Genomic DNA, 15,504 nt, shown 5'->3' with positions numbered 1-15,504 from the left:
TTCTCATGTTTATTAATCTTTTCTTTTTTATTCTTTAAAATCAATGTAGGTTTTTTTTTTTTTTCATTTTCACCCAGGGTGCGTCTTACATTTGAGGACGTCTTAGATTCGTGTAAATACGGTATTTGTATTGTATGGTCCTTCACTTTTTAAAAAAGTGACTAAACATTTATTTGATTACAGAGCCAGGTTATTATCAAGACGGAGAATTTGGAATCCGATTGGAAAATATTCTTGAAGTAGTGAAGAAGAAAACTAAGGTAAATATAAGTGACATTAGTTGGGTTAAAAAAGTATATGTTTATCCTGAATATGATAAAGTAAACTGTAATTAGTTTTTAACATAAAAATATAACTTGAGCATTGAAACAAGGTGATGTGATGTGGAAGATCTCTTGTTCTGATCCAATATTCTTTCACTTTCTAAATAACTGTTCTCGCGACATCAGGCGATGTACATCGCTCAATATTTCAAGAATACATATGGTTCTTATCTTCAGAGTTGGCGATGACAACAATGTCAGTTTTCGAAACGTTGGGCTATGTACATTTTCTGGTTGATATCTCGAGAACGGCTATACGCATCGCCACACCAGAGAAACTTCACTTCCTATTTCATTCTTTCTTTATGTTTTAGAGTTTTGCATTAATTAAATGATTAGTGTACCAAATGGGAGTAGATTACATGGTCTCAGTTAATGGTGGAAGTTAAAGTACAAACTAGTCATATTGTGCATTATAAAAGCGACCGTTTTTTCTCTTTTTCTTAATTTGGGAATTTCACTACCTCATTTTCAATCGATTTCATCTCCAATAAATCTTAGTAACTCTTAACCTCAAAGAAAGCACAGTCTATGGATCATGAAAATGGCCTTTTTTTTTTTTTTTTTTTAATGAGAAATACCTTAAACCATTCTGTTAAATGTATGGTAATCTCATTCCTTAGTCTGGATTTCAACTCCAAACAATAAGCTTCATTAAGAAGGTTCAAAGAAAGCCCATGTCATGCTTAAGAGTCTTCATCCCAGCGAAATTAAAACACCGCTAATTTTACAGTAAATATGTGATATCTTCAAATAAATAAAAGATAATTGAAGTATGGAACAAGAGCGCCCTAGACAATATTATTTTGCGTGAGGTACCGTTATCACAAGTCATCTAGTGGCTTTATGTTTTCAGCTGTTTAGAAACGCGAAAATAAATGCCGATTTTCAAAATGGCTCGAAATCGAAAGCAGATAAGTGAGTCGTGATAACAGTATCTCATATAAAATGATATTATCTAGAGCGCTCTTGTTCCACATTTCGATTATCTTTTATCTATTTGAAGATATCACATAATTAATGTAAAATTAGCGGTGTTTTAATTTCGCTGGGATGCTTGTTTTGTTCGGTGGGATGCTTCAATGCACTTCATTATTTCTGATTTTTTTTCTATTTAAAACAATACGAGAAAATCTTTAAGTCCCAAAGAAGACACATGCTTTGTTTTATAAAAAATGAATTTCTTTAACGAAATTTATCGTGAAACTTTTAAGATGGAGTAAATCTAGCTCTTAATCTTGATCGATTTCAACTTCAGACAATGTGAATGATTAACACGTCTCAAAGAAAATTTTATGTTACATCATAAATAATTTTCCCGACAGTAGCCGTGGAAAGTTGTTTTCTTATAAGGTTATATATGTATGAGAAAACTTCGAAGCTGGCTTTAAATGTATCAATTTCAACGTTAAGCGATAGGAAGCCTTAAAGAAAATATTTGTATTGAAATCGAATAATTTTTACAAAAGTTGTCATGTAAAATTGTTTGTTAACATTTTAGTATATGCGTAAACTTTTAACTTGCCATTGATTTTATTGGTTCCGTCTAATTAAGCTTCAAGAGTTTCAACTTCAAATGATTTTCATATTTTATAAATGTCAAAGACAGCACACACCAAGCTTCACTAAAATCGGATAAATTTAGAAGGTTATCATGGAACATACAGCAAAAGACACACAAACTCATGTTGACAGGAACTCGGTTACTCATTTCAACCGTATTCACGTAAGAAGATTTTTTTAACGCAAATTTCTAAATATCGCCAAATTCCTTCTTCACCGAATCGTGTAACTTCTAAAATACCAAACCAAACCGGTCTGAATAACAAACGAACAATAAACTTTATTAATGATTCATTAAATACAAGTTTAAATTTTATATATGAATTATCCAGTCTTATAAATATCATCCCAAATTCCAACTCTTTATATTCAGTCAAATCATGAAATTTGTGTTAAGGTGTACTTGTTTATTTGTCTTCTAAATGCTTAAACGGAGAAAATGGTTTAATGTGAAACTTTGAATGGAAATTTAAACCTTCTTCTCCAAAGTTTAAAAAGAATAATATAACTATTACAATGTAATTTTAACTCTAGTCATTGACAATGATATAAATATTCTGTGAGAGAGTGTTCCGTAAAAAAGAGTGCAGTGAATTGATGCTATGCATGTTGATGTATAAAAGAAATGAAATATAAAAGAAACGAACGAACTCTATTCTTACGAGTATTAGATTCTATATTATGCTGATTAATTAAGGATGCTGTTATAACGAGAAAACAAACAAACAAACAAACAATCCACTTGGCGTAACATCTATTTTTGTTGGCCTAAGTCACTCCAACGACATCTGTTAGCGACCGGATTTACTATGTCCAGTCTAGCGACATACATGATCAGCGTGCTGCGTCATCCTGTCTAACAGCTGTGTCAGGAGCTTTCTATACCTAGTGGTCTGCACGTCTTTTATTCATGTGACTACCCAGTTTACCACACGACACTGGGTGGATGCCGAAACCGGCCGGGAATCGAATCCGGGACCACGCGGATGTGAGTCAACGCTCTAACCCTAGACTATGGTATCTCCAAGGGTGCTGTTTTATATGTCATTATTTTCGTTATTATTATTATTCATAATTTAAAGAACAATTATTATATTAGTTATGAATCATGAATATATTATTCAGCTTTTATTGTATTCTTTTGTTATGCATAATAAAATGTAGACTTAACTATAACTTTTACTATTTATTATTGAAATTTTATTTCGTAAGTGCAGAAAATTGTATTGAGTAACATTATTATTTATTTTCAGTACAATTATGATGGACCATATCTTGGATTTGACACCGTTACACTTGTACCCTACGAGCCAAAGTTGATTAAAATGTCACTTCTGAGTCCAGAACAGGTAAATATATTATTAATGTGATTCAATATCTATAATTTCTGGGAGTCGGGGAGATTATATATTCTATATGGGACCGAAGACGGTAAATTTAATGGAAATTTACTGTACTGTTGTCTAGCTGAAAATTTTATACTGCAATAATTGCAATAACAATTATTTTACAATTAAATTCTAAAGAAATATCACAATTAAAACAGTCATATCCGACATGACTAACAGATTATAAGATTTAATCTATAAGAACACATAGTGTAATGATAACAATAAAATAGAATATTTTCTAAAAATATTACAATAGATCATAGACATATTCAATATCTATCAGATGATAAGATAATTACTTTATAGGAGCATATTGTTTGCTAATAACAATGAAACAGAAAATATTTTTTAAAAAATTACAATTAAGGCAGAAAAAAGTACAATTGAGACAGTCATATTCAACTTGTATATCAGATGATTTCATATTAATCAATAGACATATCGTTTACTAATAACAATAAAAGAGAAAATTTTCTAAAATATTACAATTAAGGCATGTATGTTCAAATTGTCTACCCGATGATAAGACAATTAATCTATAGGAATTCATCGTTTACTGATAACAATGAAACAGAATATTTTCTAAAAAATGTTACCGTAGTGACACGCATATTCAACATGTCTATCAGTTGATAACGTAATTAATCTATTGATACTCATTGTTTACTGGCATCATATCTTCTATAAAATGTGCCAATAGAGACACATATTGAATATGTTTGTCAGATTATAAAATCTATACGGGCACATAGTTTAGTGATAAAATAGAGGAAAAAATTTCTACAGTAATATAATAGGAGCATACGTATTCAATATATTTATCAGGCAATATAGATTGTTCACTGACAAAACAAATACTATTTTCTACAGAAGGTTACAATAGAAACATATATAGTGAATAAATCTCTCAGATGATAAAATAGTTTATCTATAGAGACACATTGTTTACTGATAATAGCAGAAGAAATAAAAATACTATAGAGACATATCGTCGTCTGAGATTCAACACCGCGTATCTCCAATTTTGGAGAATTTGAGTTTTTGATACCATTAGAATCAATATAGGATAGCGCACAATCTGGTTAAGTAGTACACCTATATCACGACAAATAGTTCTGTCATTCCCTCAAAGTAATTCCGCTTATAATGAAGCTGAAGCTAGTTTTTGTCTCTCCTGTAAAATTAGTGAAATGTTACTCGATATTGAATCTCAGACGACGATGTATAGTCAACATGTTTATCACATGATGATATAAGTAATCTAGGTACGCACAGGGGTTTAGTTTTAGGAAACTATTCATTAAATTCTTATGGAATTTTAACTAACTTTCCAATATCTCAAGAAAAGAATATAAATTAATGGATTGTCTACCTAAGATACATGTCATAGTGTTACTATTAACTGTAAACTTACCATATACAGTAATACTGGTTCACACTAAATGATAGGAATTTTCAAGAGTAATTGTTATTCTCCAACAATAACTGCAAATTCGGAGTAGTAGCTGTACATGCCAGTGAGAGTTTTTGGTGTTATTATTAGTGTCATCCTTGTATACAAAGTCATCTGAGCATAGCGTAATACCTTTTGATTTCCTTGCAGCGTGAATGGTTGACCAATTACAACAGCCAGATCCGAGAAGAGGTGGGAGCAGAGCTGAAGAAGCAACGCAAAATGAAGGGTTTCTATTGGATGATGTCGAAGACAGGTTATCTCTCTGGCAGTGGCTCCACGTTCTCGTGCTCGATGTTGTTATTGGTTGTGTCTATAACATTGTTGTCATGCTTCTGATAAAATGATAAGGAAGAAATGCGCTCAGCATGAATACATATTCAGCTACGTCTATCTTAACTGAAAGAAATAATGCAAATTCCTTTGAATGTTGTCAGTGCGAAAGAAAACTCAGTATTAATTTGTTACTCATGCACTTGGAAAAAAGTGTCGAAAACTTGCATACACGCATCTCAGACAAGATTTTCGCGCAGTGTTGTAGACGGGCTGAATTTGTCTAAGTGTTCTCTTTGTCATGCATGATTTTAGTGTATCATTCAATGGTGGCAAAATGATGCCTTCAGTGTTGTGATGGCATGCAGTTGTGTGGGTGGTCTTACATTATATATTTGTGAAGAAAAACATGAAGAAAGCTGGAGAAAAAAAAACCCGAATGGAAATTGTTTTTTATTAAAGTTTAAATTTAAAAAATACTGATTAGTTAGAAGATTTCGAAACAAAACTACTTTGCACACCAACTATTATTTACTCCCAATTCAGTAAAGATTTTTATTTTTATTTTTTTATTTTTTGTCAAATATCAAGAAAAAGGAAGTGTTTTTTTTTGGACATCATTCGCTGAATATAACAAATTACATAAGAACGTAATGACCTCTCTGTTCCGAAACTAATAATCGTCTCTTATAATAATATATCATTTACTCGGAAATAGAATTTCTTCTGCAACAAAGAGGTTGGTATCGAAACCTCTTATGCGCCGTTGTTCTTTGAACGCAGAATTCGATACAAAAATCTAGAAACAAATTTTGTCCTTGCTGGGAGGTACGGTTCGTCTTGAGGACACTCGCTGCAACAAACTTTTTAAAATCTTTTATTCAAAGATTGCTTATTTTTCTTGTAGCATGAATTCTAGTAAAATTGAAAATTGCTGCTTGGTAAATTTATTTGGAATTTAACATCTCTTTCATCACGGAGTCTATACGAGACGTGAACCTATACCTTAATGTAGGATTCGATTCACATGAACTTCCAGAGGAAATCAAACCCGTGTTTTTGCGTATTTATAGATAAACTCTAACCAAAACAAATAAATTTCTCAGACGCATCGAACATTTAGTAATGAAATTACGTTCGGTGTTACAGAAAACTTTTCTGAAGCAAGGATTATAAGAATAAGAATATTCATACACTTACGAATGATTAAAATATATTTTAATTGTTTAGGATGTGTGTACAAAGTGTGGAAACATTTTACATCGTATAATACACATTTTTCACTTGCGAGTATCCATCTTTATTACATTAAATTTCGACTTAAAATGTGGAATAAACTTGGCATATATTAAAATTCATATTCGAAGCCTTATTCGAGAGGAGCTAAGGCAACAGCCCGGTTCGCACGCCTCAAGAAGCTTCTTCTGTGAGAATGTCGAAGTGCCTTCTTCTGAATTTGTAATAATGTGGTTTAGTTCCAGAAAACAGGAAAGGTACCATACAATTAATGTAGAACATTGAAATTTTGCTTCTGATATTTTATTTATTACCTGTTTCAGATATTTTTTTTAAAAAATAGCTTGGTACTTCTTTTACCAGTGATGTAATTTAATAAGAATACATATATACACTTGTATCAAATAATATAGAACTCGTCGACACACTAATAATTAAAGCACCATATAGTAAGAATCTTGGTTCTTAAAAAAAATCTTTGTTATTTTTCGTAAAATTCGGTTTTTTCAAATAGAAATCGTTGGAATCCGAAAATATAAAATTAACATAAAGTTCGGAATCTGAAAATATTAGATTAAAAAGTAGAAGAATAAAATCTAAAATGGAGTAGTGTTTTCCATTAAAATCCTGATTTATACAAAGTGAAAGTATGCTCATGGATTAAAGCTTGTCTTCAAAAGAATAACAATCAGGAATACTTAAAATTTTATTGATATAAAGAAAATTGTAGTTCACAACTGTCGTCCAAAATTCTAGAATACAACAGTTCTTCTATGTTCTTGGCATTTTTCGCTTTTTGAAAATAAGGAGTAATTTTAATCATTTTCAAGATGAAGTAAAATATAATCCTTAGTGACATTTTTCTTCTCAATATTTATAGAGGCCGTCTCAGAATTAAAAGTAAAGGAGATATTTATAGTTATCCTAATCGAAAATAAACCCTCAATTTGTAACACTGCTTACACGAAATCATATGTATTGATATCGGATTTTAAATTGTTTAATAAACTCACGATGTATTTTAAAGATGGAAGAAAGAGAGATTCGTATCCAGTAATTCCAAAACCAAAGTAAATGGAAAAATAACGAAGCAAATTCACTACTACCAACTTAATTTGAAATTACAATGAATTGGACGGTTTGGGAGAAAACAATGCTAATAGCCACTTCCGGTTAAATTGAATTATTAGCTGGAATGGGTTAGGATAGAACCACAAAAGAGTATGTAGGTAGTTTAATTTCGTAAATGTACCTGCAAATGGCAGGAGAAGCTTATGTGGTGTGTGTCATTGCATTGCATTGCATGGAAATATTCAATTCACTTTTCCAGTTTACTCGAAAGTTAGAACATGTGACTTACCATTGTCTTCCTCCGAATAACTCAATCGTTAATTGGTAAGTTAAGTGTCGAGTGTCAGAAATAAGTTAACACACCACTGGGGAAGCAAGTAGCAAACCTAATGAACAGTGCTTGTCAGGAACAGTAAACAAATAAAAAAGGGGCAAAAAACACCCTTGCTACTGTTGTTATTAATTAAAAGTGAATTCCAATTAATAATCGTAGTATGGAAGTATTTTCTTCAATAGTTTTGTATAATTCTGAGTAAGATATATATTTAGAGGCTAACCTATTCCTTCGAGTAAACAACAGAACGTTGAAATTCCATTCTCTGAAACACGTTATGTTCTGAAAGTACTCTTAGCAAAATAATTAATTATATTAGTTAAATCTAAGCATTTACAACATTAATTTGCCTTATTTTATCATGTGATATTAGGCTTTTTTCTGAACAAGTGTGGTTTTAGTTGGTGAGAGTGAGTAGATGCAAGAGAATAATATAATGGACAAAATGCGATTGAAGAATACAGATTTATAAATGAAGTAACAAGTATATTGTACATAATTAGTTAGTAAACGCAATGTATATTTGTAAATACGTGTAGTTCCTCTTATGTATGCGACATATGTGTAAAGAATAGTTGATCTACATGTTATTCAAAATTAACATGGAAAAGTGCTAATTGGTATTTCCTTCCATGTTCCGACTTTTCCTTTACATGAGCATTTGAAACGTTTTGGATTTCATTCTCTAATGAAATTGAAAGTGATAATTACACCATTTAATATCTATACGGTTGTTAGTAACCAAATTACAATAAAATCATATTATTACAACATTAAATCCAAACAGTGAAAATTTTTCATACATGAAAATTAAATCCGAAAATTAAGGCAAAAATACATACATTTCTCTAATAATCTGTAAGCCCAAGATTGATCTTTACGTCCCACTTAATTTTGAAACGTAAAAAAATGTTAGTACTTCAAATTCTGAGTGAAAGTAACGTTTACTCAATTTTTTAACTTTTTAAAGTTCCAATATAAAAATATATTTCAAAAGAAGCATATGCCATTAGATGCAAAGTTTTGGCTTATTTGCTTTTACATTTTCGTTTATTTTAAAAGTATTGATGATATTCTATTGGTGGCCGAATTCTGACTTCTGTAATTTTTACATTATTAGTAGAGACCGGATGTTTAGACATTAAAAGCCTGGAAAGTAGACAGGCAAATAAGTATTTAAAATTTAAAAATAGGCCGTAAAATGTAACTCGAAATAATGAAGATAAATACTCAATACAATTAAAAAATAATTCGAGTCATAGATAATGTTCAAAGATTTGTTATCATATAATATCTTCAAAATCATATAATACTGTATCTTCTTTTACTGTATATACAAAAACAAAGATTGATATATATTCCATGTATATTTGGTAAATACATTCTCTATAACACTTTATTACTACACATAACAGTCAAAATTTTATGCACTTTATCAGTACACGCAGCAGTCCAAAGTTTTACATCACTTTAAGAACTTTAAAAACTGAAAAATCTTATCACTACAAATAATACTTACTTTTCTCGGAAGAGGCAGAATCCTTTCTTGAAATACTAAATTATATATTTTTCCCAATAAAGTCTTATTTTGAAGAAAATGCATACAATAGGCAATATTAGGCACTGCAGCAATTATTTAGGCAGGAAATAGGCAAAATAAAATTGACTTATATTGAAACTATAACCCCTCATATAAACTTTAAAACGTTATTTTTGATCATATCTTTATATTAAAGAATAGGCATTTTGCCTAACATCCGGTCTCTATTAGTAATTCAGGATTTCCGTGAAAATTCCATAACGTTTCTAAAATAAATAAAAAAAGAGTCGACATTACTTGATATTACTTTTACCTTTTGTCATATAATAATAACAAATAAATAGCTTATGTTTTCTAATGAAATGTTATTAATCGTCCACATTCCATAATTTAATGTTCCTTTTCACTGAGTTATACCGCAAAATCTGTATTTGTATTAATGTCCTCACAGAGCACTCAATCGAGAAATATATTACTTGCAATTAAAATATAAATATAAATAAATATTCTTCTTTGCGTGAATACTACTCGGCGTTTAAGTAGATAATATCTTATCTACTGCATTATTTTTTCTTTCCCAGTATTTATTTGCTATTGTAAAAATTAGATGCTTTTGTATATACATAAGGGGAAAGGGTCACTGCCAAATGTAAAAATAAATTTTGTGTATAGCATTAGTATATTTTAAGTACAAATAAATTGTATTGTCAATAAAATTATATGATTTTTAAAATGTTTATTTTGTTTTTTGTTGTCTTTTGTTTCAACTTTCAAAATGGTGAAAACGATATAAATTGGAAAATCAATAGTCGTTGCACATTTGCTACCGTCACTGTGCTCTTTTCAATTACGATAAATATAAGTGTCGGTTGTCATATAGATTGGCTATGTCCGTCGGATCATAGATATCAGGCCAAAAACTGTAGCAGATTACGATGTCCCAATAATACAAGGTGGTTGTAAAGTCAATATCTATTTGTAACAATGAATATTTCAAAAACTAAACAACCTATCGCAGTTTTTATTTCCATTAAATACACTATTGGGGTATACCATTTGGTGACAGTTTTTTTTTTTTTTTTTTTAAATTGTCTTAGGGTTAAGCGTTGCATTCCTACATCGCTCTTGCTTCCACTATCTCTACACTTGCACCATCGATCTCCAAACTTCATACCTGGCGGCAATCTTAGTTCTGTCTTCTACGCTGTATACACCTGCCATTTTGCGGTTTTCACTGGATCGACTTCTGAAATCATAAATGGCAAACCTCACATTAGTAAATAGTATTACACGCCAGCTAGAGCTGATGCTAGTTTCTAGGATTATCTAAATTAAAAATAGGTGTTAAATTTACAACCACCCTGTAGGTTCATTCTAGCTTTGGAACTACAAATGACCTACACAAAAATAACACTTTTTATTACTAATCTGTCCTTAAGTTTTGGTAATATATCAGACACATTAATATATCAGTTTTGGTAATATATCGGAACGAGATGGACCACCCAAAATTATAGTGGTATTTACTAGGTCCTATACTACTATACCAAATTTTAAATTAGGCGATTTCCAACATTTAAGATTTAAGCCAATGTACCCCTCCCAAATTTTCAAAGGGGTGCACCAATATACCCATGTCTTATTAATGAGAATAGACCCCTGTATATGTCCATATAACCAGATAAGGTATAAGACCTCATCAAAGATAATAAATTGGGTCAAAATAACCGAAATTTCAACTTTTGGCAATTTTTTATCCATGAAGTTGAACGAGATGGACCCCCTAAAACATACATAGGTATATACCCTGATCTGATACTGCTACACCAAATTTTTAAATGTGGCAATTTCCAAAATTTAAGGAGGTGGTCCTAGGTTCGCCTGCCAAAAATTAGGGGATGGGTCAAGGTATCCCTGCCAAAATTTAGAGGGGTTGGTCCTAGGTACCCCTAGGTCATTGACCACGGACCAAGTTTCCTGACCTTTGATCTCTGAACAATTTTTGACGACTCGGCGAGATATAGTTCGCCCCTATCTACTTTCTCAAACTCCTCAAGCGATGTCCCGGGGTGATACAAAAATTGAAGTATGTCAAGAATGTATCATAACATCAGTAGAATAGGTTGCTCATTACGAGTACATCCCTTCCCACCACCTCTGACTGCCTATAACTTCTAGCACACCAGCCTCTAGCCAACATTATTTACCGTAGTACTTTAATTAAGTTACAAAGCATCAATATTACCAAATACGCCACTGATAACGTTAATGTCCTATACGCCACTGAACAGAGGAGAATGAAATAGTATATAGTAGTCACCATCCACGTCCCTACTAGGTATTTCAAAAATTACATACATATCAGCATAATAAGGATGAATCAAACCACTTCCAACATCAATATCAAATTCATTTGACCTGTTTGTTTTATTTAAATTCTCGATTGTCTTTTGATTAGGCTTAAAGAATTGAAATTTATATGACTTTATTTTATCCATATTTATTATAAAGAAAAAATAATTTACGAAGTAAACTCAAATTAAGAACTTAAATATACCTTCTGCAAGCATCTTTATTTCTATTTAGTTCGCTAATAATATCTGGAAAACTATATTCATCTGTAAACATTTTTAACACTGTAATATATAAATGTCCACAGATTACCTCGTTAAAATGTATACGATTGCTACTGTATTATGTATTATTATGACCAAGATATTTTATGAGTGTTTTTGATGGATTAACTCTGAATGAATAAATTAATCTATTTCCTTCTTTTCAATTACAAATTCAATGGGTTCCTATACTTTTAGACGTATCAAAACTAAGAATACCACACTCATTCTTCTTTGGCTCTTTAGGAATTCATCACTCATAAATACACATCTAAAGTTTCTTATCTTAAGCTGTTGAACAAACTGTATTAGATCCAAATTTCTTCTTTACTTTTTTTCGGCTTCACGTTTTTTGGAGGCTTACCACCTTGTATCTATTTCATAGCTAAGTTATGTCTCTTTTTCTTATAATTCCTTTTTTATTCTTTTTTACATCATCTACCGTATGGGCTACAGCAGCAACTCCGGTAGCAGCAGAACCAAGAGCACCTATTAAAGCTAAAATGGTTGGAACAGTAAATATAAAACGTCCGTAATGAACTTTATTATTTGTCTTAATTTCTTTGTTTATTTTCTTAACTTGTGGTATAGAAAGAGTTAAAGACATACATTCCCTTTACTTAGTTTCGCTTCTTTCTGTTTGATTTGTTTCTTGGTTAAAATGTGATTAATATTTAACTGTTTAAGTTCCTCGTGAGGTATTGTAAATGTAAAAGTACTCAACTTCATACTTATATTTATTATAAAAGTAAAAAATATTTCCATAAAAATTACACAATACATACAAACCTAAACACAATACACCAATCCTTACTTTTGTATTCATAGCCAAGGCAGTACCTAAAGTTGGTAAACGTTCTGTTATAAAGTTTACATCTTTAGCAAAAGCTCTTTCCCACGATTTATTTTCTAATTCTTTGTTTACAATATGTCTAAAAGCTGCATCTCTATTGTCTCTGTAGTAGATATCACGTCCTCTACAAGCTTCATCTAATGGGTTAATACATTTATCTCCTCTTTTTAATCTTTCTTGTAACTTAGTATCTGGCAGTTTACCCCTCAAGTTTTCCTGAAGGCTGGACTGTGTTTTAATGGATCATTGGAGTTGGTCACACTCCTCACCACCACACCCGTTCAGTCTCTGAGACGGCTCCATATTAGACTTACCACTTTTGATAACTTAGGAGCTCGCCTGCGAATTAACCAATCCTAATCGTTTTTACCATTGCGTTCGGTCATTACTCGAGTTCCCCCTAAAAGTTTCCAAATAAAGGTGGTAGATTAGGCTCTACGGATTTTCCCGCAACAAGGTGTGTATTGCCATACTCTATTAAAACATGACAGCGGCCCAAAATTGACCGCAGTAACTATATCCTGGAATATATAACTCAAATGGAGATTTATTAATCAAATAATTTACTAATGCTTTTCCATACTTCTCATTATTCCAAAATTTTGGTGGTAGAGTATTCAATATCTTTATCAAATAACCTATACCCTTTGAATTATTAGGAACAAATTGGAAAGTCTAGAATTAACCATATCCATAATGCCTACTTTCTCATTACAAAAGTTATTATTTCCAAATTTTTCTTCTCCATCGATAACAATTAATAGTTTTCTCAGATCATCCATCCATAGGTATTCTTGTGGTAATTCATTGTACTGTATATCCTGATTCCTTCTCCTGTTTTCTTTTTTGTTGGTGTTGGAGCAAAAGGTGGTTTTATATATTTATCCCAATAGGTTTGATAATTTCTTTATATTTTCCGCTTTTGCTAGATCGTTGTTTTCTTGTATTTGGATCATTGTTATGAAATGCAACATCAGAATCGACGACTATTTGTGTAAATTTTAGGTCATCATCATTATAGTTTGTTGGATTATGTTTTGTGAGTAGTTCCCATAAGCCTTCTGTTTCTGTGTAATGCCGATTATTAATGACTAAATCATCACCGTAAATTTTAACTTCTGTATCCCCTATCATATGTATGTTTTATGATATGGCTGTATTCCCCTATCATATCTTTATATGGCTGTATTCCAAAACTTTTATCATCTCTAGTTGCAGAATATGTTGAAACAATCTTAACAAAATAAGTAGTTGCTAAAAAAATCTACTCTTTCTACTTTCTACTTAATTTGCTTTTTTATTTGTTTTATTTCTCCTGTTAAAGGTGTATCACTTTCATAGAAGGTGTCACTAATATGCTTGAATCTACTCTCGCACTTTTATGTACAACTGGAACTGACTCTTGAATCAGATTTTTATTTTCTTCTGCTACCTTTCATATATCTTGCTCTAAATCTTTAATTGCTTCTATAACAGGCTGATCTTGTTCTTTATATTTCTCATATTTACTTCGATTAGCCTGTTTGATTTTTTAAAATCTTTAACAAGTTCTTCTCTTGACTTTATATACTTCTTAGTTTATTAACATCCATTTATTATATAAAGAAAAATAAAAACATAACACAACGTAACACAGCACAACATAACACAACACAACGTTCATTTCCGTTCATCTACATTCATTTACGTTTAAATCTTTAACTTTATTTCTATATAAAGAAAATAAAAAACAACGTAACACAACACAACGTTCACGTACGTTCACCTACGTTCATCTATGTTTAACTTACACTTTTAGAAACTCTTTAATTTTATTTCTATATTTACCATTATTCGTTTTCCTAGACATATCTATTGCTAAGAAACCATGCTCTTCTTCCCAACACTTATTGCATAAAGATTGTAATTTTTCGAAAGACATATCAGATCCAACAAATTCATCATATATGTGTTTTATATTCATATTGTTCTGTCTAAAGATACAACGAAAGTTTAAGTTATCTCTGATTAATTGTTTGCGAATTTTAGAATAGGTTTGTCCGAGATAGAAACAGTTTATACCTTTATGACGACCTCGAATAAAATATTCTCTTACATGGTTTTGTTCTTCTAAAATGAAATCATCAAACACTACCACAGAATCTTTTTTACGTTCATCTAGTGGAATAATCTCTTCGTTGTTTCCTCTTACTACTGCTACTGTATCTTTAATATCACGTTCTATATATCGAAAAAGTTGTATTAGTTGTGGTATTTAGGTTGATTCAGACTTTTAGAATAGATATAAACATTTGCATATTTTAACCAGTCAGGTGCTAACAAGAAATTATCAATCATTAACGTCGTTTTTCCGCACCCACTAGGCCCCACTATTAAACATCTTATATCATCAGGAAGTAATACACCATTCCTATTTCTCTTCGTTGTTCTGTTAACCTTACTTTAATATCCCAAGTATCCAATATAATAAATGAAAGTATTTAACTTAAATGGTTACTCATCTGTACTAAGCATGTCTCTGCATTATCCATCTGAAAACAACTTAGAAATAGCTCTTGCCGGATTTTACACAACATAAATAACTTCTAATATTACAGAAAAGATAATAAATTAACAGTTACTAGAGAGGGAGCCTTTGAAAAGCAAATTGCAGTTCTGCCTGGTCAATATATTTTTAAAGAATTAGAAGAATATATTACAATTCGAATCCAATTCAATACCTCATTAGATGATGTTAAATTTACTGAAGACAGAGAAATAGAGTTAAAATATTAAGCGAAAGTTATGACAACCTTAAATAGTATTAATACTGTATTAGGTTTTAGTGAGAAGAAATTAACTGGCAAAACGGT

At 31.0% G+C, this 15,504-nt stretch overlaps 1 protein-coding gene across 5 annotated transcripts in view; it reads left to right on the top strand.

The window, feature by feature from the left end:
* The window catches only part of LOC145665386 (uncharacterized), a 261,178-nt gene that overhangs the window by 224,528 nt on the left and 21,146 nt on the right, over positions 1-15,504 (top strand). For 4 of the 5 annotated variants that reach the window (XM_081732694.1, XM_081732688.1, XM_081732696.1 and 1 more), the window contains exons 12-14: positions 184-260; positions 3,140-3,235; positions 4,881-4,986. In XM_081732694.1, the coding sequence (XP_081588820.1) occupies positions 184-260; positions 3,140-3,235; positions 4,881-4,986 (279 nt within the window). Of the gene's footprint in view, positions 1-183; positions 261-3,139; positions 3,236-4,880; positions 9,918-15,504 lie in introns of those variants that run through there. The other variant, XM_081732692.1, reaches the window with a different exon arrangement.

The sequence above is a fragment of the Thermobia domestica genome, chromosome 1 (genome assembly GCF_964235325.1).
Source record: "Thermobia domestica chromosome 1, izTheDome1.hap1.1, whole genome shotgun sequence".
NCBI classification, from domain to species: domain Eukaryota; kingdom Metazoa; phylum Arthropoda; class Insecta; order Zygentoma; family Lepismatidae; genus Thermobia; species Thermobia domestica.
The sequence above is the reverse complement of the archived record's forward strand: the minus strand, read 5'-3'. Positions and strand labels throughout refer to the sequence as shown.